Source organism: Salmo salar, chromosome ssa16 (assembly GCF_905237065.1).
Source record: "Salmo salar chromosome ssa16, Ssal_v3.1, whole genome shotgun sequence".
In the NCBI taxonomy this organism is placed as follows: Eukaryota; Metazoa; Chordata; class Actinopteri; order Salmoniformes; family Salmonidae; genus Salmo; species Salmo salar.
The window spans coordinates 85,365,771-85,388,270 of record NC_059457.1 but is presented as its reverse complement, the minus strand read 5'-3'; the positions used below and the strand labels follow the sequence as shown (position 1 = coordinate 85,388,270).

The 22,500-nt window shown below is 45.1% G+C and overlaps 2 protein-coding genes across 3 annotated transcripts in view; one reads left to right on the top strand and one right to left on the bottom strand.

The window, feature by feature from the left end:
• Positions 1–15,907, top strand: part of LOC123727913 (sex comb on midleg-like protein 2) — a 37,422-nt gene extending 21,515 nt beyond the window's left edge. Inside the window, exons 4-11 of one of the 2 annotated variants that reach the window (XM_045698315.1) lie at positions 4,042–4,325; positions 4,627–4,756; positions 6,442–6,645; positions 9,935–10,117; positions 10,422–10,577; positions 11,731–11,967; positions 12,778–12,950; positions 14,006–15,907. In XM_045698315.1, coding sequence (XP_045554271.1) covers positions 4,042–4,325; positions 4,627–4,756; positions 6,442–6,645; positions 9,935–10,117; positions 10,422–10,577; positions 11,731–11,967; positions 12,778–12,950; positions 14,006–14,131 — 1,493 coding nt within the window. In that variant the 3' untranslated portion in view covers positions 14,132–15,907. Of the gene's footprint in view, positions 1–4,041; positions 4,326–4,626; positions 4,757–6,441; positions 6,646–9,934; positions 10,118–10,421; positions 10,578–11,730; positions 11,977–12,777; positions 12,951–14,005 lie in introns of both variants that reach the window. The other variant, XM_045698314.1, reaches the window with a different exon arrangement.
• Positions 15,908–16,217: 310 nt separating this feature from the next.
• The window catches only part of LOC106593956 (retinoic acid-induced protein 2-like), a 21,609-nt gene continuing 15,326 nt past the window's right edge, over positions 16,218–22,500 (bottom strand). The window contains exons 2-3 of the mRNA XM_045698313.1: positions 18,345–19,075; positions 16,218–18,256 (exon numbers count right to left, since the gene is read on the bottom strand). Of these exons, the coding sequence (XP_045554269.1) occupies positions 17,061–18,256; positions 18,345–18,984 (1,836 nt within the window). The 5' untranslated portion in view covers positions 18,985–19,075 and the 3' untranslated portion in view covers positions 16,218–17,060. The remainder of the gene's footprint in view (positions 18,257–18,344; positions 19,076–22,500) is intronic.

The following is a 22,500-nucleotide window of genomic DNA, read 5'->3' as shown; positions in this document are numbered from 1 at the left end:
GTCTATATAATAAGTGTGTGTCATTATAGCTGGTCTGGGGATGTGTTTAACCCTGTCTATATAATAAGTGTGTGTCATTATAGCTGGTCTGGGGATGTGTTTAGTCCTGTCTATATAATAAGTGTGTGTCATTATAGATGGTCTGGGGATGTGTTTAGTCCTGTCTATATAATAAGTGTGTGTCATTATAGCTGGTCTGGGGATGTGTTTAACCCTGTCTATATAATAAGTGTTTGTCATTATAGCTGGTCTGGGGATGTGTTTAGTCCTGTCTATATAATAAGTGTTTGTCATTATAGCTGGTCTGGGGATGTGTTTAGTCCTGTCTATATAATAAGTGTTTGTCATTATAGATGGTCTAGGGATGTGTTTAACCCTGTCTATATAATAAGTGTTTGTCATTATAGCTGGTCTGGGGATGTGTTTAGTCCTGTCTATATAATAAGTGTTTGTCATTATAGCTGGTCTGGGGATGTGTTTAACCCTGTCTATATAATAAGTGTTTGTCATTATAGCTGGTCTGGGGATGTGTTTAACCCTGTCTATATAATAAGTGTGTGTCATTATAGCTGGTCTGGGGATGTGTTTAGTCCTGTCTATATAATAAGTGTGTGTCATTATAGCTGGTCTAGGGATGTGTTTAACCCTGTCTATATAATAAGTGTGTGTCATTATAGCTGGTCTGGGGATGTGTTTAGCCCTGTCTATATAATAAGTGTGTGTCATTATAGCTGGTCTGGGGATGTGTTTAATCCTGTCTATATAATAAGTGTTTGTCATTATAGCTGGTCTGGGGATGTGTTTAGTCCTGTCTATATAATAAGTGTGTGTCATTATAGCTGGTCTGGGGATGTGTTTAACCCTGTCTATATAATAAGTGTGTGTCATTATAGCTGGTCTGGGGATGTGTTTAGTCCTGTCTATATAATAAGTGTGTGTCATTATAGCTGGTCTGGGGATGTGTTTAACCCTGTCTATATAATAAGTGTTTGTCATTATAGATGGTCTGGGGATGTGTTTAGTCCTGTCTATATAATAAGTGTGTGTCATTATAGCTGGTCTGGGGATGTGTTTAGTCCTGTCTATATAATAAGTGTTTGTCATTATAGATGGTCTGGGGATGTGTTTAACCCTGTCTATATAATAAGTGTGTGTCATTATAGCTGGTCTGGGGATGTGTTTAACCCTGTCTATATAATAAGTGTTTGTCATTATAGATGGTCTGGGGATGTGTTTAACCCTGTCTATATAATAAGTGTGTGTCATTATAGCTGGTCTGGGGATGTGTTTAATCCTGTCTATATAATAAGTGTTTGTCATTATAGCTGGTCTGGGGATGTGTTTAACCCTGTCTATATAATAAGTGTGTGTCATTATAGCTGGTCTGGGGATGTGTTTAGTCCTGTCTATATAATAAGTGTTTGTCATTATAGATGGTCTGGGGATGTGTTTAACCCTGTCTATATAATAATTGTGTGTCATTATAGATGGTCTAGGGATGTGTTTAGTCCTGTCTATATAATAAGTGTGTGTCATTATAGATGGTCTGGGGATGTGTTTAGTCCTGTCTATATAATAAGTGTTTGTCATTATAGATGGTCTGGGGATGTGTTTAATCCTGTCTATATAATAAGTGTGTGTCATTATAGATGGTCTGGGGATGTGTTTAACCCTGTCTATATAATAATTGTGTGTCATTATAGATGGTCTAGGGATGTGTTTAGTCCTGTCTATATAATAAGTGTTTGTCATTATAGATGGTCTGGGGATGTGTTTAGTCCTGTCTATATAATAAGTGTCCTGTATACCAAGCTGTTTAAATTCAAAGATTTCAACCCTTAGCGAACCTCACCCCTAGAAAACCCATTGTCTGTATATTAGACTAGGTTTTCATTTGGTTCAACTGTCTTTTAAACTATTGATTGGCATGGCAGTGTTATAACAAACCTAAACCTCATAGTAGTAATGGTAGGTTGGAGTTTAGTAATTGAACATGTAACAGTAGCCTAGTGTTGTGATCTAGGTGAGATGAAGGCAGGCTGTCTGCAGAAGGGGATTACCTGGCTGGTCTCAGGGGAGCCTGACCCCTGACCTCTATAATGAAAGGGGGGAGGGCCCCAGACAAAAGACTTGTTAGACCCAGAGAACACAACACACTGGAAACGTATCCCTTATCCCCAATGTGATGGGATACTCTGGTATGTCTCACCTTTTCCTCCTCTTAAAGATTCCTGCCTCTACTGCTTCCTTTTCCTCCTCTTAAAGATTCCTGCCTCTACTGCTTCCTTTTCCTCCTCTTAAAGATTCCTGCCTCTACTTCTTCCTTTTCCTCCTCTTAAAGATTCCTGCCTCTACTGCTTCCTTTTCCTCCTCTTAAAGATTCCTGCCTCTACTGCTTCCTTTTCCTCCTCTTAAAGATTCCTGCCTCTACTGCTTCCTTTTCCTCCTCTTAAAGATTCCTGCCTCTACTGCTTCCTTTTCCTCCTCTTAAAGATTCCTGCCTCTACTGCTTCCTTTTCCTCCTCTTAAAGATTCCTGCCTCTACTGCTTCCTTTTTCCTCCTCTTAAAGATTCCTGCCTCTACTGCTTCCTTTTCCTCCTCTTAAAGATTCCTGCCTCTACTGCTTCCTTTTCCTCCTCTTAAAGATTCCTGCCTCTACTTCTTCCTTTTCCTCCTCTTAAAGATTCCTGCCTCTACTGCTTCCTTTTCCTCCTCTTAAAGATTCCTGCCTCTACTGCTTCCTTTTCCTCCTCTTAAAGATTCCTGCCTCTACTGCTTCCTTTTCCTCCTCTTAAAGATTCCTGCCTCTACTGCTTCCTTTTCCTCCTCTTAAAGATTCCTGCCTCTACTTCTTCCTTTTCCTCCTCTTAAAGATTCCTGCCTCTACTGCTTCCTTTTCCTCCTCTTAAAGATTCCTGCCTCTACTTCTTCCTTTTCCTCCTCTTAAAGATTCCTGCCTCTACTGCTTCCTTTTTCCTCCTCTTAAAGATTCCTGCCTCTACTGCTTCCTTTTACTCCTCTTAAAGATTCCTGCCTCTACTGCTTCCTTTTTCCTCCTCTTAAAGATTCCTGCCTCTACTGCTTCATTTTCCTCCTCTTAAAGATTCCTGCCTCTACTGCTTCCTTTTCCTCCTCTTAAAGATTCCTGCCTCTACTGCTTCCTTTTTCCTCCTCTTAAAGATTCCTGCCTCTACTGCTTCCTTTTCCTCCTCTTAAAGATTCCTGCCTCTACTGCTTCCTTTTCCTCCTCTTAAAGATTCCTGCCTCTACTGCTTCCTTTTTCCTCCTCTTAAAGATTCCTGCCTCTACTGCTTCCTTTTCCTCCTCTTAAAGATTCCTGCCTCTACTGCTTCCTTTTCCTCCTCTTAAAGATTCCTGCCTCTACTGCTTCCTTTTCCTCCTCTTAAAGATTCCAACCATTCCTTTCACTGACTCAATGTTTTGAGGGGAAAATGGGCGAGCAGCGAACACTTGAAATGTAGCCAACCAACACGAGGAGTGGAAATGTGACGCTTTGGATATTTGAAAGAACCTTTGGCTGCCTGGCTGGAGCTGGGGGAGGTAGATTGTTTGTGTGTGGAATTGGATTGGAAGTAGTATTATGTATGAAGTCTGACTTTGAGCTGTGGCTTTTGAATCAAAGCGGGAAGATCAAAGTTGTTATTCATGTGTGTCAGACAGTGTTTGATCTACTGGTGCTGCAGAGTGTAGACTCGCTTCACCTCAGTGGAATTCTTACGCGAATCGGAACAGACAGTGATTGATTTGTGTGTGTGTGTCCAGGAAGTCCTCCTGTTTTGCCTCCCAGAACCGTAGCTCCCCTTTTCATAAGCCTTAATACCATGGATTCATTCAACAATAGCTGTGTTTAAATGCAACATTATTAAATGAACCTTGGGTAAGAAACAAAAACAGCTATGGTCATTATAAGCTATGTTTTCAGTTGTTGTGAATGACTGAATTCCTGGTGATATTGCAGTGGCAAATAACTTCCCATCGTAGTTTTCTAATTCCACCTTTTGCCTTTCCTCTCGTTTCAGTCACCCTCCCCAAGGCCCTCTTCCTCCCAGCCTCCTCCTCTCCCCCCACCCCCTCCAGACGCTCCATGCAGTCCCCCTCCTCCTATCGCCTGCCCCACCCGCTGCCCCCTCTGCCCGTGCGGAAGGGGGTCCGGGGCCGGCGCCCCAAACTCCAGACCATCGCCCTGCTCAAGGCAGCGGCGGAGGCCGCAGCCGAGGCTGCTCTGAATGGTACGCCACAGGTCTCCGGCTCCCAGCTAGCACCCAGACCCCATAAGAAGAGGGGGCCCAAGCCTGGGAGCAAGGTAAGGAGCTATGGTCAATGAACCAGTTTCCTGGATCCAGATTGAGTTTAGTACTGGACTGAAAAAGTATGCTTATTGGAACAGCATTTTTATTGTAAATCTGTTTAATGAAATGTACATGTGACTGGTTGGTGATTGGCTGCAGTTAACACTCCTGGAGGGGTTTCATATCCAGTCCAATCAATTTACACGATGTTGTATGACAACATCACAGTGGTATTATTACAGTGGGTGTGCTGTGTAGTGTCAGTATATGATAGGGATCAAAGAGTTGTCAGTGAACAAGGTTGTGTTTGTTCAGAGGAAGCCACGTGTGCTGCCGTCCTCGGGGACAGGCTCTGTATATACTACAGCCTCTGAGACCAGACTGATCAACGTTCATGGACCAAAGGACAACAGCCTCAGCTCCAGCCCTGGAGTGGTCTCCACAGGTAAGACTCAGTCCTGTCAGATAAATAAAAACATTGATGCAGTTTAACAGATCGCTGTATTAAGCGATATACACTGAGTGGACAAAACATCCAGCACTTTCCTTGACATAGACTGACCAGGTGAATCCAGGTTGAAGCTGTGATCCCTTATTGATGTCACTTGTTAAATCCACTTCAATCAGTGTAGATGAAGGGGATGAGACAGGTTAAAGGATTTTTAAGCCTTGAGACCATTGAGACATGGATTGTGTTCCATTCAGAGGGTGAATGGGCAAGGCAAAGATTTAAGTGTCTTTGAACGGGTATGGTAGTAGGTGCCAGGCGCTCCGGTTTGGGTCAAGAACTACAACGCTGCTGGAGTTTTCACACTCAACAGTTTCCTGTGTGTATAAAGAATGGTCCACCACCCAAAGGACATCCAGCCAACTTGACACAACTGTGGGAAGTATTGGAGTCAACATGGGCCAGCATCCCTGTGGAACGCTGTTGACACCTTGACGAATTGAGGCTCTTCTGAGGGGAAAAGCGGGTGCAACTCCATATTAGGAAGGTGTTCCTAATGTTTGGTACACTCAGTATATATGCCCACGCTAGAGCAGTCCAGCTGGTCCCTTGTTCTGAATGATTTAACTGATCCACCTAGAGCAGTCCAGCTGGTCTCTTGTTCTGAATGATTTAACTGATCCACCTAGAGCAGTCCAGCTGGTCCCTTGTTCTGAATGATTTAACTGATCCACCTAGAGCAGTCCAGCTGGTCTCTTGTTCTGAATGATTTAACTGATCCACCTAGAGCAGTCCAGCTGGTCCCTTGTTCTGAATGATTTAACTGATCCACCTAGAGCAGTCCAGCTGGTCTCTTGTTCTGAATGATTTAACTGATCCACCTAGAGCAGTCCAGCTGGTCTCTTGTTCTGAATGATTTAACTGATACACCTAGAGCAGTCCAGCTGGTCCCTTGTTCTGAGTGATTTAACTGATCCACCTAGAGCAGTCCAGCTGGTCCCTTGTTCTGAGTGATTTAACTGATCCACCTAGAGCAGTCCAGCTGGTCCCTTGTTCTGAATGATTTAACTGATCCACCTAGAGCAGTCCAGCTGGTCCCTTGTTTTGAATGATTTAACTGATCCACCTAGAGCAGTCCAGCTGGTCTCTTGTTCTGAATGATTTAACTGATCCACCTAGAGCAGTCCAGCTGGTCCCTTGTTTTGAATGATTTAACTGATCCACCTAGAGCAGTCCAGCTGGTCTCTTGTTCTGAATGATTTAACTGATCCACCTAGAGCAGTCCAGCTGGTCTCTTGTTCTGAATGATTTAACTGATCCACCTAGAGCAGTCCAGCTGGTCTCTTGTTCTGAATGATTTAACTGATCCACCTAGAGCAGTCCAGCTGGTCTCTTGTTCTGAATGATTTAACTGATCCACCTAGAGCAGTCCAGCTGGTCCCTTGTTCTGAATGATTTAACTGATCCACCTAGAGCAGTCCAGCTGGTCTCTTGTTCTGAGTGATTTAACTGATCCACCTAGAGCAGTCCAGCTGGTCCCTTGTTTTGAATGATTTAACTGATCCACCTAGAGCAGTCCAGCTGGTCTCTTGTTCTGAATGATTTAACTGATCCACCTAGAATGAAGCTTTAGACATGTTCTAGTGCCTCCTGACCTTCATCTCTCTCTCTCTCTCCTCCAGTGTGTGTGTACGTGAACAAGCACGGAGCCTGTGGCCCACACCTGGACAGGAAGCAGTTGCAGCAGCTGCCGGACCACTTTGGGCCGGGTCCGGTCAACACTGTCCTACAGCAGGCTGTTCAGGCATGTGTGGACTGTGCCTACCAGCCTACCTTCCTTTTCAGCTTCCTACAGTCCCAGTCCGACGGAGGAGAGATCATCAGAGGTATTATAGCCATAGATATATAACCCTAGATAGGAGAAGAGATCGTCAGGTATTATAGCTATAGATATAGAACCCTAGATAGGCTGATGTCATGTAGTCCCTATACATCAGAATGGAACAGTTGGTCAGCCATTTTAGCTGGGGCCTGTCCTGATATATGGTCTGTGGTTATAGCTAGTGTAGTATTGTTGAGGTGTTCTATGGTTGTGTAATGGAGGTGGGTCGGTGAACTGCTGTGCTGACGTGATGAGTAACTAAGCTTGCCTGTGAGCTGAAGACTTGTTAGCTTCCTCAAGCTCATGCCTGTAAGCTTTAGTTCAGCTCGCTAACACAGTCCTGTGATGTGTCGGAGACTCAGGTCCGAACTCAGATGGTCCAAACCTCACTGGACAGAAACACTAGGGTTGTTACTCCATGACATGATGAAGAAGCCAGAAGAACACCCCGCTCCCTAGACCGTCTACTCTACACAGACAGGGCTACATATTCAAATAGTTCCTCAGTCCTCATTAAAATAATGCCAAATGGGAATACGGGATAGGCTGGGGATTCAATCAGGCAGTAGGAATTGGTTTAGGCTGCAGGGCCCACATGGTGCACTGGATAATGCCTGGTGGGATAAAGTGTGTGTGCAGCAGCTGATGTCATGTGTCTGGGGGTAATGAGAACTGACATGTGTGCGTAACCTGGTTTGGGAGGGGCTCCCCGGGGGGGTCCCAGTCTGTGTGTGGGGGGGTCATCTGATGCTGGGCCATTTGTTACTGCACCATATAAACCAAATAATCCTGTCTGTTACTGCGCCATAGAAACCAAATAATCCTGTCTGTTACTGCGCCATAGAAACCAAATAATCCTGTCTGTTACTGCACCATATAAACCAAATAATCCTGTCTGTTACTGCGACATAGAAACCAAATAATCCTGTCTGTTACTGCGACATAGAAACCAAATAATCCTGTCTGTTACTGCGACATAGAAACCAAATAATCCTGTCTGTTACTGTGCCATAGAAACCAAATAATCCTGTCTGTTACTGCGCCATAGAAACCAAATAATCCTGTCTGTTACTGCGACATAGAAACCAAATAATCCTGTCTGTTACTGCGACATAGAAACCAAATAATCCTGTCTGTTACTGCGACATAGAAACCAAATAATCCTGTCTGTTACTGCGACATAGAATCATGGTTATCATGGTTCTCTCTTGTTCCTCTACAGCAGACAAATGGTGAGCAATATGTTTGGAACATGAAATCACAATAAAATCACAGTATCGAATCGCAATACATATAGAATTGTGAGAATCTCCATACATAAGTATGGTGATAATATGGTATGGTCAGGTCCCTAACAGACAGTGTTTCAACAGCTAGGTAAAGAGCTGTGTGATGGATGCTGTGTGATGGATGTCTGGTAAAGCCAGTCATTTCTCCATCTGCTGAGTGCCTCTGCCTGCCTCTCTCAGCCCAGATACATACAGTTGAAGTCGGAAGTTTACATACACCTTAGCCAAATACATTTAAAACGTAGTTTTTCACAATTCCTGACATTTAATCCTAATAAAAATTCCCTGATTTAGGTCAGTTAGGATCACCATTTTATTTTAAGAATGTGAAATGTCAGAATAATAGTAGAGAATGATTTATTTCAGCTTTTATTTCTTTCATCACATTCCCAGTGGGTCAGAAGTTTACACATACTCAATTAGTATTTGCTAGCATTGCCTTTAAATTGTTTAACTTGGGTCAAACGTTTCGGGTAGCCTTCCACAAGCTTCTCACAATAAGTTGGGTGAATTTTGGCCCATTCCTCCTGACAGAGCTGGTGTAACTGAGTCAGGTTTGTAGGCCTCCTTGCTCGCACATGCTTTTTTTCAGTTCTGCCCACAAATTTTCGATAGGATTGAGGTCAGGGCTTTATGATGGCCACTCCAATACCTTGACTTTGTTGTCCTTAAACCATTTTGCCACAACTTTGGAAGTATGCTTGGGGTCATTGTCCATTTGGAAGACCCATCTTCGACCAAGCTTTAACTTCCTGACTGATGTCTTGAGATGTTGCTTCAATAAATCCACAATTTTCTGTCCTCATGATGCTATCTATTTTGTGAAGTGCACCAGTCCCTCCTGCAGCAAGGCACTCCCACAACATGATGCTGCCACCCCTGTGCTTCACGGTTTGGATGGTGTTCTTCGGCTTGCAAGCGTCCCCCCTTTTCCTCCAAACATAACGATGGTGATTATGGCCAAACAGTTCTATTTTTGTTTCATCAGACCAGAGGACCAGAGGACATTTCTCCCAAAAGTACGATCTTTGTCCCCATGTGCAGTTGCAAACCGTAGTCTGGCTTTTTTTATGGCGGTTTTAGAGCAGTGGCTTCTTCCTTGCTGAGCGGCCTTTCAGGTTATATCGATATAGGACTCGTTTACTGTGGATATAGATACTTTTGTACCTGTTTCCTCCAACATCTTCACAAGGTCCTTTGCTGCTGTTCTGGGATTGATTTGCACTTTTCGCACCAAAGTAAGTTCATCTCTAGGAGACAGAACACGTCTCCTTCCTGAGCGGTATGATGACTACGTGGTCCCATGGTGTTTATACTTGCGTACTATTGTTTGTACAGATGAACGTGGTACCTTCAGGCGTTTGGAAATTGCTCCCAAGGATGAGCCAGACTTGTGGAGGTCTACAATGTTTTTTCTGAGGTCTTGGCTGATTTCTTTTGATTTTCCCATGATGTCAAGCAAAGAGGCACTGAGTTTGAAGGTAGGCCTTGAAATACATCCACAGGTACACCTCCAATTGACTCAAATAATGTCAATTAGCCTATCAGAAGCTTCTAAAGCCATGACATCATTTTGTGGAATTTTCCAAGCTGTTTAAAGGCACAGTCAACTTAGTGTATGTAAACTTCTGACCCACTGGAATTGTGATAGATTATTTCACTTATAATTCACTCTGTCTGTAAACAATTGTTGGAAAAATTACTTGTGTCATGCCAAAACTATAGTTTGTTAACAAGAAATTTGTGGAGTGGTTGAAAAACAAGTTTTAATGACTCCAACCTAAGTGTATGTAAACTTCTGACTTCAACTGTACAACCACATCAGCAGAACAATGACTTCAGGGGACTCTGGTTTAGTCCAACACTGACGTTTGCCTTCTCCCCTCTCCCAGTATGTAGTGACGGAAGGCTCATCTATGTCAAGCTGCCCCAGGCCTTCAGTGCCTCTGTAATCAGCTAGATACCATATGACTGTGGCTATCTGTTCTGTCTCCCACCCTGCAGTGCGGTCTGATGGGGGGATCCACTATGTCAAGCTGCCCCAGGCCTCCTCTGCCTCCTTCGTGCTCAGGTTCATGGAGACTCTGTGTCACCAGCTGCAGAGTGACAACCTGTTCTCCTCCCAACCCTTCAGCCCTGCATTCATGGCCTCCACTGGACACACAGCCTACGACAGGAGCACGTCAGGTAATGCCTGCAAACCGTGGCGTGTGTGTGTGTTTGTGAGCTTTTCCTTATCTTTGTCACAAAGCCACAAGCCAGCATGTATTTTCCATCAACATACACCATCAACAGTCACATTAGAAACTGTGGCTATTTCTCTAATATTCCATTGGTCATCTATAATGTCATAGCATTTCCTTCAACAGGTCACTGACCCACATGAAACATCAGACCCCAAAAAACACAAGTTTATAGAGATATCTCAGTGGCCCTCAGTTGGCAGTAGCTGATGCCATGTCTTGTCTCTCCTCTCCTCTGTTGTCTCCAGTAAAAGAAGAGATGTCAGAGGCCTTGTCCATAGCCAGAGGCACCGTAGGAAGGAGCAGGCGCTTCCAGATGGACAGAGACAGGGACTGTAACCTTTACCCTGCCCCCCTGTCCTCCTCCAAACGGCTGCACAGCACAGAGGCACACCCCTCGGAAGGTACACTAACACCCCTCGGCCTCAGAGCTACCCCTGGTGCACTCACTGGGGATGCATCGCAATAGTTTGAAATTACCTCCTGTTCTTCCTTTGTCATCTCGTCTCCTTCAGTACTGATATATAAACACAAAATACAGGATAAGGAAAAAAGTAAATGGAGGATAGCTACCCAGGAATTGACTTTCACCTTTCCAGTTCTTTAATGTCAGTGCAGATGAAATGGGGAGAGGAAGCCTCTCTACACTATTAAGATGCAGCCCAGTGCTGGACTGGGCACTGTGATTAACTAGAAGGAGAGGAAGCCTCTCTACACTATTAAGATGCAGCCCAGTGCTGGACTGGGCACTGTGATTAACTAGAAGGACCACTCTACTGAATTAACACAAATAACCACTTCCTTGTGTCCTCAGTAGAGTGATAGTTGTGGCCTATCGTCTTCCTTCTTATTGCCTCCTGATTCTACATTATTGAAACACTTTCCTTAATGCATAACTGCTGTTTGATTAATTAAAACTTCCGCTTGTATAGTTTATTAATGAAGTCCTAGTAACTGTACAGATATTGATGACCTGCCACTGTTCAATGTAATTGCATCAGCAGCTAACGGCTAAGCTACCACTTCATGATTAATCACCGATCACCAAGCAGCTAACGGCTAAGCTACCACTTCATGATTAATCACCGATCACCAAGCAGCTAACGGCTAAGCTACCACTTCATGATTAATCACCGATCACCAAGCAGCTAACGGCTACGCTACCACTTCATGATTAATCACCGATCACCAAGCATCTAACGGCTAAGCTACCACTTCATGATTAATCACCGATCACCAAGCAGCTAACAGCTAAGCTACCACTTCATGATTAATCACCGATCACCAAGCAGCTAACGGCTAAGCTACCACTTCATGATTAATCACCGATCACCAAGCAGCTAACGGCTAAGCTACCACTTCATGATTAATCACCGATCACCAAGCAGCTAACGGCTACGCTACCACTTCATGATTAATCACCAATCATCAAACACTTGTTTAGTTTCTCATGGCACATTATTAGATGGCATTTTACTTTAAGAATTCATGTGTGTGACACTGTATTAGTGTGTGTGTCTATACGCTGACGATCCTACCTCTCTTACCCTCCATCAGAGCCCCTTCCTCGCAGTGAGAACGGTTTGACTGAGGACCCTATGGACACCTCCACCTCTCCCTCTATGACACCTCACCCCCTGACACAACGCACCACCTCAGAGTACCGTGGCCAGGGGTCCAGCAGCCCCTACTACCCTGGGTCTGGCCCTGGTCACCCCCCACCACCACCCCTCAGGCGCCTGGCCCCCAACCCTCCCGACCTGGGGTCCAGAGGGCTACAGAGAAGAGTGGAAGGTAGGCCTTGTAAGAGCTGAACCCCCGTTGGCTGGCTGACTGGACGGGCCTCTAGATTCTAGTTGGCCATTTACGTTTGTTTGAATGTTGATTTAATTTTAGTAACTTAACAGACGCTCTTATCCCGAGCGACTTAGTGCATTCATCTTCAGATAGCTAGGTGAGACACCCACACATCTCAGTCATAGTCAGTACATTTTCCTCAATAAAGCAGCTAAGACAGTGCTAGCAAGACAAGTCAAGTTAGTTCAAGAAAGGCGATGGTGTTTTTATTTTCATTCATTTAACAGAAGTGTAGTCAGGTGGCAGTAAATATGTTGTCTAGCACTGCCACCTAGTGGACAATGCCATGGATATGTTGTATTTTTCTTTATTTAACTAGGCAAGTCAGTTTTAAAGAACAAATTCTTATTTACAATGATGGCCTAGGAACAGTGGGTTAACTGCCTTGTTCAGGGGCAGAACGACAGATTTTTACCTTGTCAGCTCTGGGATTTGATCTTGAAACCTTTCAGTTACTAGTCCAACACTCTAACCACTAGGCTCTAACCACTAGGCTCTAACCACTAGGCTCTAACCACTAGGCTCTAACCACTAGGCTCTAACCACTAGGCTCTAACCACTAGGCTCTAACCACTAGGCTCTAACCACTAGGCTCTAACCACTAGGCTCTAACCACTAGGCTCTAACCACTAGGCTAACATGTCGCCCTGTAAAGTCTGAAACGATTGGTATTCATGGTGGTTAACTAGAGAGGTGAATATTGAATTCTGACTCTCTGCTGCTCTGTCTGTGTGTTCTGTTCTTCAGCTGCGAGCTCCACCACAGGTCCTGAGCACCTGGCAGCTGCAGACCGGGAGGCTGCAGCGGGGAACGGGGCCGGGAACGCCCCTTCCTCCTGGTCTGTGGATGAGGTGATGCAGTTTGTCCACGACGCCGACCCCCAAACACTCGGACCCCACGTGGAGCTCTTCAGAAAACACGTGAGTGGACCTTGATTGATTTATTTATTGATTGATGACGTTTCTTGTCCTTTTTCTTCCTTTGGAGCATCACTGCTGATAGAGGAAAGGAGACAAGGAGAGGCAGACACTACACTATTGAGATGCCCCCTAGATGTGTGTCTAAGGGCCGGGTCCAGGCCTGATGTTACACTATTTGAGATGCTCCCTAGATTATTTTAATGTTGTGTAAAAATTCAAAAAATATCCCCAAAAAAGAACTGCAGCCTGGATATGTGTTAGGTGTCTGGTCTGGTTCTGATGTGCTCCAGCCCTCCTGGCTGTGATGCAGCCTGGATATGTGTTAGGTGTCTGGTCTGGTTCTGATGTGCTCCAGCCCTCCTGGCTGTGATGCAGCCTGGATATGTGTTAGGTGTCTGGTCTGGTTCTGATGTGCTCCAGCCCTCCTGGCTGTGATGCAGCCTGGATATGTGTTAGGTGTCTGGTCTGGTTCTGATGTGCTCCAGCCCTCCTGGCTGTGATGCAGCCTGGATATGTGTTAGGTGTCTGGTCTGGTTCTGATCTGCTCCAGCCCTCCTTGCTGTGTGTATGTCCCTGTCAGAAGCAGGAAGCATAAAGGGAGGACGCCTGTGTCACAGAGATAGATTTACAACAGTGTTGTATTCCTATGGCCTGTGTCCTCTGTGTTTAGTCTATAACCTGGGAGTCTAGCAGTGGGCTGTCTCAGAACCTTCCCTACCTGTCTGGAGAGGATCACTTTAATTCCCTCCAGGAAAACCCAACTCTGTTTAACCATACAGGCCATCTACAACCTAGTGAATGTTTACAGTACGACGCCAGACAATTTCTGTTTGGAATTTTCTGTTGATGTCTGCCTGGACATCTCAGCTCAGAGAGAATTATGTTGTTGTTCTGCTGTTATGTTGGTTCTGTGTTGGGGAAAAGGTGCACCTATCACTGTTGAACGTAAAAAAACACAACGTTTCATTTAGAAGAGTTAATCATTGATGTTTCGGCCATCTTGGCTGTGTTGGTGCTACGCCCTCTTTCTGACTGCGTTTGTCTCTTGTCTTCAGGAGATCGACGGAAAGGCGCTAATGCTTCTACGTAGTGACATCATCATGAAGTACATGGGTCTGAAGCTAGGCCCCGCCCTCAAGCTATGTCACCACATCGAGAGGCTCAAACAGACCAAACAGTAACACTCTCACACTCACACACACACACACACACACACACACACACACACACACACACACACACACACACACACACACACACACACACACACTAGAATGGGAAGATCATCTTGGCTGTGAAACCCTAAGCACAATGAGTCCTTAATCATTCCTTTGCAGAGACCCTCATACCTCATCCTGTGATGAAGAGCATTCAGAGAAACAGTATGAATGTCAGTATGAACGTCAGTACAGAGAAACACTATGAACGAACTTCAGTCTACTATTCTTTAGAATAGACTCAGCTGAATCCCAAAGGATGATGTTGAGTGTTTACCTACCTATGCATTGTCCATGTACACCTTCTCTCAACCCTTACCTACTTAGCCTGGTCCCAGAATGTTCTGTAAAAAACAAACAGATCTGAGACCAGGCTACTGTCAGCCTTGGAGACCTGGAGATGCAAGGAGCCATCTCCACACAACCCCCAATGGCATGTACTGCTTGTTGCACTAGCCTCTCATTGCAATAAGATATCAACCATTCAGCTTCTATATGGATACTGTGATTTGATTCTTCAATAGTTTCAATATCAAAGGATGTTGATAAGGAGAATGTACCATGCTGGGAAGATTCATTGTTTGTTTTGGACACCGTACTCCTTAGTGCATTCAGGGTGTGACAACCTGGACTCTTTGGAACACTGATCGTTCTTTGGATCGCCCAATGGAACTTCTAACCAGGATCTATGATTGTGATTGGACATTCACACATTCCTCTGCTGCGTGTAGATTCTACAATACGTTGGACAATGAAGACAGGAAGTTCCTGTTCAAGTCAAAGTCTTATTGTAAAAGATGATGGTGGACTTATGTTTGAAGAACCAGACAAAAAACCTGTGTTTTACATAAAAAGCCAAAAAAGTATGTTTTTTTTATATCCTGGATTTTGTACTGTGTGTAAAAGGTATTATTAATCTCTGCATATATACAGGAAGGTTGTGTTGAATCCTGTCTGTATTTTAACCCAAACAATCTGCTATTTGTAATGGTAGTGTTGGCTACACCATCAGACAACTACCCGATGGTAGCCAAGCTGAACATTGATTGCAATACGTGTATGGCCATCTCATTTCAAATCATAGCCGTTAAAAGTAGATAGTTGACTGTTGGTTGTCTGAAGGTTTTCAAGCACCAAATGAACAGTTGATATGTATTTAACGTTTCATGGTCAGGATATCCAGCATATATGGATACAAGGCTGTATAGCAGTCAGGCAACAGGCTAGGATATGGAGTGTTAGGGGGATTTAACACACAAGCAAAAGAGATGTGGATGGGATTGATTTGTGTCACAACAACCTATAATGTGATAAATATGACTTATTTTAGTATTTATCTTGTCGCTGTGGCAGAAGAAGTGACCAATTTCTGAAAATTTTTCAGAAGTCATATATTGAAAACAATCTTTTGTAGTTACATTTTTATGTGAAAGCTTTTAGTTTAACTGAACGGTAATACTTCAAACGGCCTTGCTTTATTGTGATACTCAGGTTTTACTAGGCTTTTGTGTTTTAGGACAGACTTCTTCATAGTAGCATTTGCTGTAAGTTCATTTTCTGTTTGACAATATTTTAGATCAACTTTGTATATATTTTTTAAGATTCTACATTTTCATCTGTTGTTCCACAGTGTACATATACTGGAAAAACTACTTTTTCAAGTACCGGTACTGGAAAATGCTTGTTTGTTAAATAATATTTGCATATGTACTTTCACGCAATTAAACTTTTTTTTCACCATTTGCCTCATTTCATGAGAGTTGACAAGCATTTTTATTTTAACCTTTTTATTTAACAAGGCAAGTCAGTTAAGAACAAATTGTTATTTACAATGAGGGCCTACCGGAGAACAGTGAACTGCCTTGTTCAGGGGCAGAACAGATGTTTTCATCTTGTCAGCTCAGGGATTTGATCCAGCAACATTTTGGTTACTGGCCCAATGATCTAACCACTAGGCCGCCCCAACATGAACCTTTAACAATTTGAAAAGGGAAGTGTCCCTTTAGTAATAAATAAGTAAATGCGATGTTAAGACAAAGGGGCATCATGCTCAACAAGAACACTTTGTTTTATTCTCATGTCATTTTTTTCCAACTGAATCACATACAAACATGAACCATGAAATGACTGGCTAAGTGTCCTCAATCGGATATGAAATACTGTATAAGCCTAGCAAAGCATCAACAAATGTACCTTTTCACATGGAAAGTAGCAGACGATGGACAGCCACATTTCATCTGTGAATTGACAGTATTTTGTAAAAGGAGAAAGTCCTCTTTTAACAATTTATATTGATTAATTAAACATGAATGTTTTGTAAGGTAAAAATGTCAGACAACTACAAACACAGTCACAACACTACAGCAACAAAGTCATCCTCCGTCTCTCAACACATGGAGGAGATATCATCCATGCCAGGAAGATTATCCCCAATCATCTGCCGTAGTCACAGCACTTGGCCAATGTCTCAGAAGAACAGGTTGTAACTTCTGTCAACCACAAGCGCTAGCAGTAAAGACACACGTAACCAACTGGATTTGAACCTCGGGTCTCTTGTGTCCCTCAAGACTGTGTTAGCCTGTTAGGCATTAGCTAAGCTCGGTGAGCTAACACAAGTCTTCAGGTCTTAGTCAAGGATAGTTCACCTCATTACCACCTCCTTTATGTAACAGAGACCGCCCTGTCTGTCTGACCCGGGATTCGATCCCACTTCTACAATGACACTTCACGCTCCGGCCTGGTCCCAGATCTGCAAGACAGTACATACAGATCTGGGACCAGGCTAACTCCTCTCTACTAACAGATCTGGGACCAGGCTAACTCCTCTCTACTAACAGATCTGGGACCAGGCTAACTCCTCTCTACTAACAGATCTGGGATCAGGCTAACTCCTCTACTTCCTGGGGCAGAAGGCAGCCAGACGTTGCTTCTTGATGGGGAGGATGTGGATCTCCTGTGAGCTGACCTTCTTCAGTTTGATGGCCTGTCTGTTCCTGGGGAGGTTAGGGTCTTTCTGCTCCACCACATGGTGTCCTCTGGGTAGAGGCAGAGCACCGTAACACTGATGTAACAGCGCCCCCGTGTGGCCGGAGGAGTCGTGTTGTTTAATAGACAGGCTCTTACTGGACAGCCCTGAGAGAGACTTGATCTTGCCACAGAAGATGGCAGTGGTGGGGATCGCGTCTTTGACCGCCACGATGACTTTGGCTGTTTGAGAGGTGTGAAAGATCTCAAAGTTCGAGCTACCGCTGCTGCTACTGCTCTTGGGCTCGCTGCTGGGTCTGTTACCGCTCCCGCCTCCATCCACCACCGCCCACTGACGCCGTCTACTGAATTCTACATGGGTTACACCGTTCAACAGGTTAGGGCGGTGGTGGAGCTTCTGAGTGCACTCCGCAGGCTTTAAGACCTCCAGAGAAACAGATGTAGTGCCCTCGGGTGAAGGGAGCCAGGCTGTAGTAGTGCCCTCGGAAGAAGTGTGCCAGTCCCGCGATGAAGGACGCTCTTTTCTTTTCTGTTTACTAGCTACAGACAGGTCGAGGACAGTGTCATCGTGTTGTTGAAATGTCCTTTCCTGCTTTGGTTGGATTATGGGAGGGGCTTTCACTGATAGGTCAAGCACCTCCCCCTCGGGGACCATGGCAACAGAGGACAGAGAGGCCATGGAAGATGGAGGGTAAAGAGTCATAATGTTACCGTGTGGTGGAGGACTGATGATCTCCTCATAGTTAGTCTGTGTGCTTTTAGTCACCATACAGGCTGGTTTAGAGGGGTCAGAGTATCCTTTGGACTCCTGGCTCTGTGGGATGGGGATAGGGAGAGGGATGGGTAGAGGCACAGGGAGAGGAACAATGACAGGGTAGGGGACCAGGAGGGTGGCAGGGGGTACCAGGGGGGCTAGCGGGGAGCTGTAGGGGTAGGAGAGGGGTGGAGGTTGGGGTTGGGATGGGGGGAACGAGGCTGAAGCAAAGGGGTCAGTTGGGGTTGATCCCGCTGGGTGACAGGAAGAGGAGGTGGGGTTGGTCTGAGCAGAAAACAGGTCCTGTATGAGGGCAGCGAATGCTGGGTTCTGGAGGATGGCATGAATACCTAGGAGAGAGAATGGTTGTATTACTACAATTGGAGGGATTACACACCAATAGTAGACAGCTGAATTACTATATACCATTACAATTACCTGGGTCCTGGGTTGGAGGTCCAGGTAGTTTCTGATCCAGGGCTGGAGGCTGGCAGAAGGCCAATGAAGCCATGGAAGAGGTCTGAGGCTGGGTGTGAAACAGCAGATTGTTCTGGAGGAAGGACAGGGAAGGGCAGGGGGGAGTCTGCTGGAGCATTGCTCCCATGGTGTTCAGATGCTGGAACACATGCTGCTCCAGGACCAGAGGCAGGGAGAGGCCAGGGCCTTGGGAGAGGGAGCCCAGGGAGAGAGGCCCCTGGTGGGTCAGGAGGTACGGAGGGATCCCCTGGGGAGCGGTTCCTCCAGCCATCTGTTGGAGGGGGTGGATGGGCAGCATCACAGGACTGTCCCCCAGACAGAGAGGCTGAAGCACGCTGGCAGCTACCTTGAGAGCCACGCCTTCTGGAGCCTCGGCGCTGGGACTGGCCATGGTGGGGGACGCTGGGATAGTTACCATATGTGAAAGGGTTGGTTTCTGATTAGCCTGGCCAGGAGAGCTGATGCTTGAGGCCTCGCTTGTAATCAGCTGGTTGACAGTGTTCTCTACCTTTCTGACCCCCTCTCCACCACCTCTTCCTCCTCCACTACTTCCCCCATTCTGAGGAAGGTCAGCTACATGCTCTGAGCAAAGATCCTCCATCTTCTTTTTCCTGAAAACATCCACTGGAGTCTTAGCTTAGGACAGGAGGGCCATGGTTACTGTTTAGCAGTGTCACAGGCTGGCATCTAACCTGACGGGGAAAAAGAAAAAAGGCTTGTTTTAATGAAAAATGAAGTGGAGAAATATTGGTCATTAGTCAGAACTAGAACTGGCAAGTTAACAAAGTAAAGTAACAGAAAATAACAAGCGTCAGTGTTTATTCAGTGTTGATGTGGATGAAAGCAGAGTAGAGTTGGAGCTTCATGTCCCAGTTCCTCCTGCTATGATATAATGAAAGACCCTGAGGACAAACTGTTGGACTTGACTTGGTTCAACTCAAAATGAACACTAAATCACTTCTAAATCCTCTTGTCTTTTCCAAATCCCCCAGTATTACCCTTGAACCTGCTAGTGATGTCTGTGTCCCAAATAGCACCCTATTCTCTATCTAGTGTATTACATTTGACCTGAGCCCTATGGGTCCTGGTCAAAAGTAGTGCACTATAAACCTAAATACAATAACTACCATTGCCAGCACCAGTACATTTATTGCAAACTTGTTTCCCTGGTAGGCATAGATTAAGCCGGAATGTAATTTCATAAGGGTCATGTTGAGCCTGGTTTAATTGAGTTAGATTGGACAGAAGGTGGCTCATGTCTTTACAGAGACCTAGGAGGTAGAGAACCTGTAATAAACCTTGTCATAATAATGAAGAGACAGTAGAAATACTCTGTGTGTGATAGCTGAAGCACTGACACAAGCTCACAGCTGATGTAACACTTATTTAGCAGCAGAAGAAAGAACACATGAAATCTGTTATTTTGTTCTCCAGCATATCGACCAAATACAGGAAACAATATTTCTATAATGAGGCCTTGAAGTGACCATAAAACTAGACTGGATCAATATGAACAACAGTCTAACATTGTTGTGTTTTAAACCAAAGTTAAAACTAGACTGGATCAATATGAACAACAGTCCACCATTGTCGTGTTTTAAACCAAGGTTAAAACTAGACTGGATCAATATCAACAACAGTCCACCATTGTCGTGTTTTAAACCAGAGTTCTGGAAAACCTTCACAGAGCAATTAAGATCAGTATGATTCCCGATTAGGTCTAAATATGACCAGAAACAGAACTAATCCTTGCCTCTCACCAGTCCTCCCAGCTTCTCTCCTATCTATTCGATTTAGTTGTTTTGTGGTGGAAGCCAGTGGCTTTAGGGTAACTCCAGCACATTGCTTTGACAGAAATGGAGTTGGCAAGACAGCGCAGACAGATCTGAGACCAGGCTATTGTGCGGTTGGATCAGGCTGGAAATTCCTCTTCCTATCAGCTAGCTGTATCAGGCTGGATATTCCTATTCCTATCAGATCAGGCTGGATATTCCTCCTCCACTCATTTAGTTCAGACTGGATATTCTCCCTCCACTCAGTCAGATCAGGCTGGATATTCCCCCTCCACTCAGTCAGATCAGGCTGGATATTCCTCTTCCTGTCAGATAGTTGGATCAGGCTAGATATTCCTCCTCCACTCAGTTAGTTGGATCAGGCTGGATATTCCTCCTCCACTCAGATCAGGCTGGATATTCCTCCTCCACTCAGTTAGATCAGGCTGGATATTCCTCCTCCACTCAGTTAGATCAGGCTGGATATTCCTCCTCCACTCAGTTAGATCAGGCTGGATATTCCTCTTCCTGTCAGATAGTTGGATCAGGCTGGATATTCCTCTTCCTGTCAGATAGTTGGATCAGGCTGGATATTCCTCTTCCTGTCAGCTAGTTGGATAAGAATAGATATTACTCCTCCCATGGGCTAGTTGGATCAGGCTGGATATTCCCCCTCCACTCAGTTAGATCAGGCTGGATATTCCCCCTCCACTCAATTAGATCAGGCTGGATATTCCCCCTCCACTCAGTTAGATCAGGCTGGATATTCCTCCTTCACTCAGTTAGATCAGGCTGGATATTCCTCCTCCACTCAGTTATATCAGGCTGGATATTCCTCCTCCACTCAGTTAGATCAGGCTGGATATTCCTCCTCCACTCAGTTAGATCAGGCTGGATATTCCTCCTCCACTCAGATAGATCAGGCTGGATATTCCTCCTGCACTTAGTTAGATCAGGCTGGATATTCCCCCTGCACTTAGTTAGATCAGGCTGGATATTCCCCCTGCACTTAGTTAGATCAGGCTGGATATTCCTCCCCCACTCAGCTAGTTAGATCAGGCTGGATATTCCTCCCCCACTCAGTTAGATCAGGCTGGATATTCCTCCCCCACTCAGCTAGTTAGATCAGCCTGGATATTCCTCCTCCACTCAATTAGTTGGACCAGGCTGGATATTCACACTTCCCTCAGATAGATCAGACTGGATATTCCCCCTCCCCTCAGTTAGATCCGGCTGGATATTCCCCCTCCCCTCAGATAGATCAAGCTGGATATTCCTCCACTCAGTTAGATCAGGCTGGATATTCCCCCTCCCCTCAGATAGATCAAGCTGGATATTCCTCCACTCAGTTAGATCAGGCTGGATATTCCTCCTCCACTCAGTTAGATCAGGCTGGATATTCCTCCTCCACTCAGTTAGATCAGGCTGGATATTCCCCCTCCACTCAGTTAGATCAGGCTGGATATTCCCCTCCACTCAGTTAGATCAGGCTGGATATTCCTCCTCCACTCAGTTAGATCAGGCTGGATATTCCTCCTCCACTCAGTTAGATCAGGCTGGATATTCCTCCTCCACTCAGATAGATCAGGCTGGATATTCCCCCTCCACTCAGTTAGATCAGGCTGGATATACCTCCTCTACTCAGTTAGTTCAGGCTGGATATTCCTCCTCCACTCAGTTAGATCAGGCTGGATATTCCTCCTCTACTCAGTTAGTTCAGGCTGGATATTCCCCCTCCACTCAGTTAGATCAGGCTGGATATTCCTCCTCCACTCAGATAGATCAGGCTGGATATTCCTCCTCCACTCAGTTAGATCAGGCTGGATATACCTCCTCTACTCAGTTAGTTCAGGCTGGATATTCCTCCTCCACTCAGTTAGATCAGGCTGGATATTCCTCCTCTACTCAGTTAGTTCAGGCTGGATATTCCCCCTCCACTCAGTTAGATCAGGCTGGATATTCCTCCTCCACTCAGTTAGATCAGGCTGGATATTCCTCCTCTACTCAGTTAGTTCAGGCTGGATATTCCCCCTCCACTCAGTTAGATCAGGCTGGATATTCCTCCTCCACTCAGATAGATCAGGCTGGATATTCCCCCTCCACTCAGTTAGATCAGGCTGGATATACCTCCTCTACTCAGTTAGTTCAGGCTGGATATTCCTCCTCCACTCAGTTAGATCAGGCTGGATATTCCTCCTCTACTCAGTTAGTTCAGGCTGGATATTCCTCCTCCACTCAGTTAGTTCAGGCTGGATATTCCCCCTCCACTCAGTTAGATCAGGCTGGATATTCCTCCTCCACTCAGAGAGTTGTTTACGTGTAGGCCAAATAAATAAGATACTTGT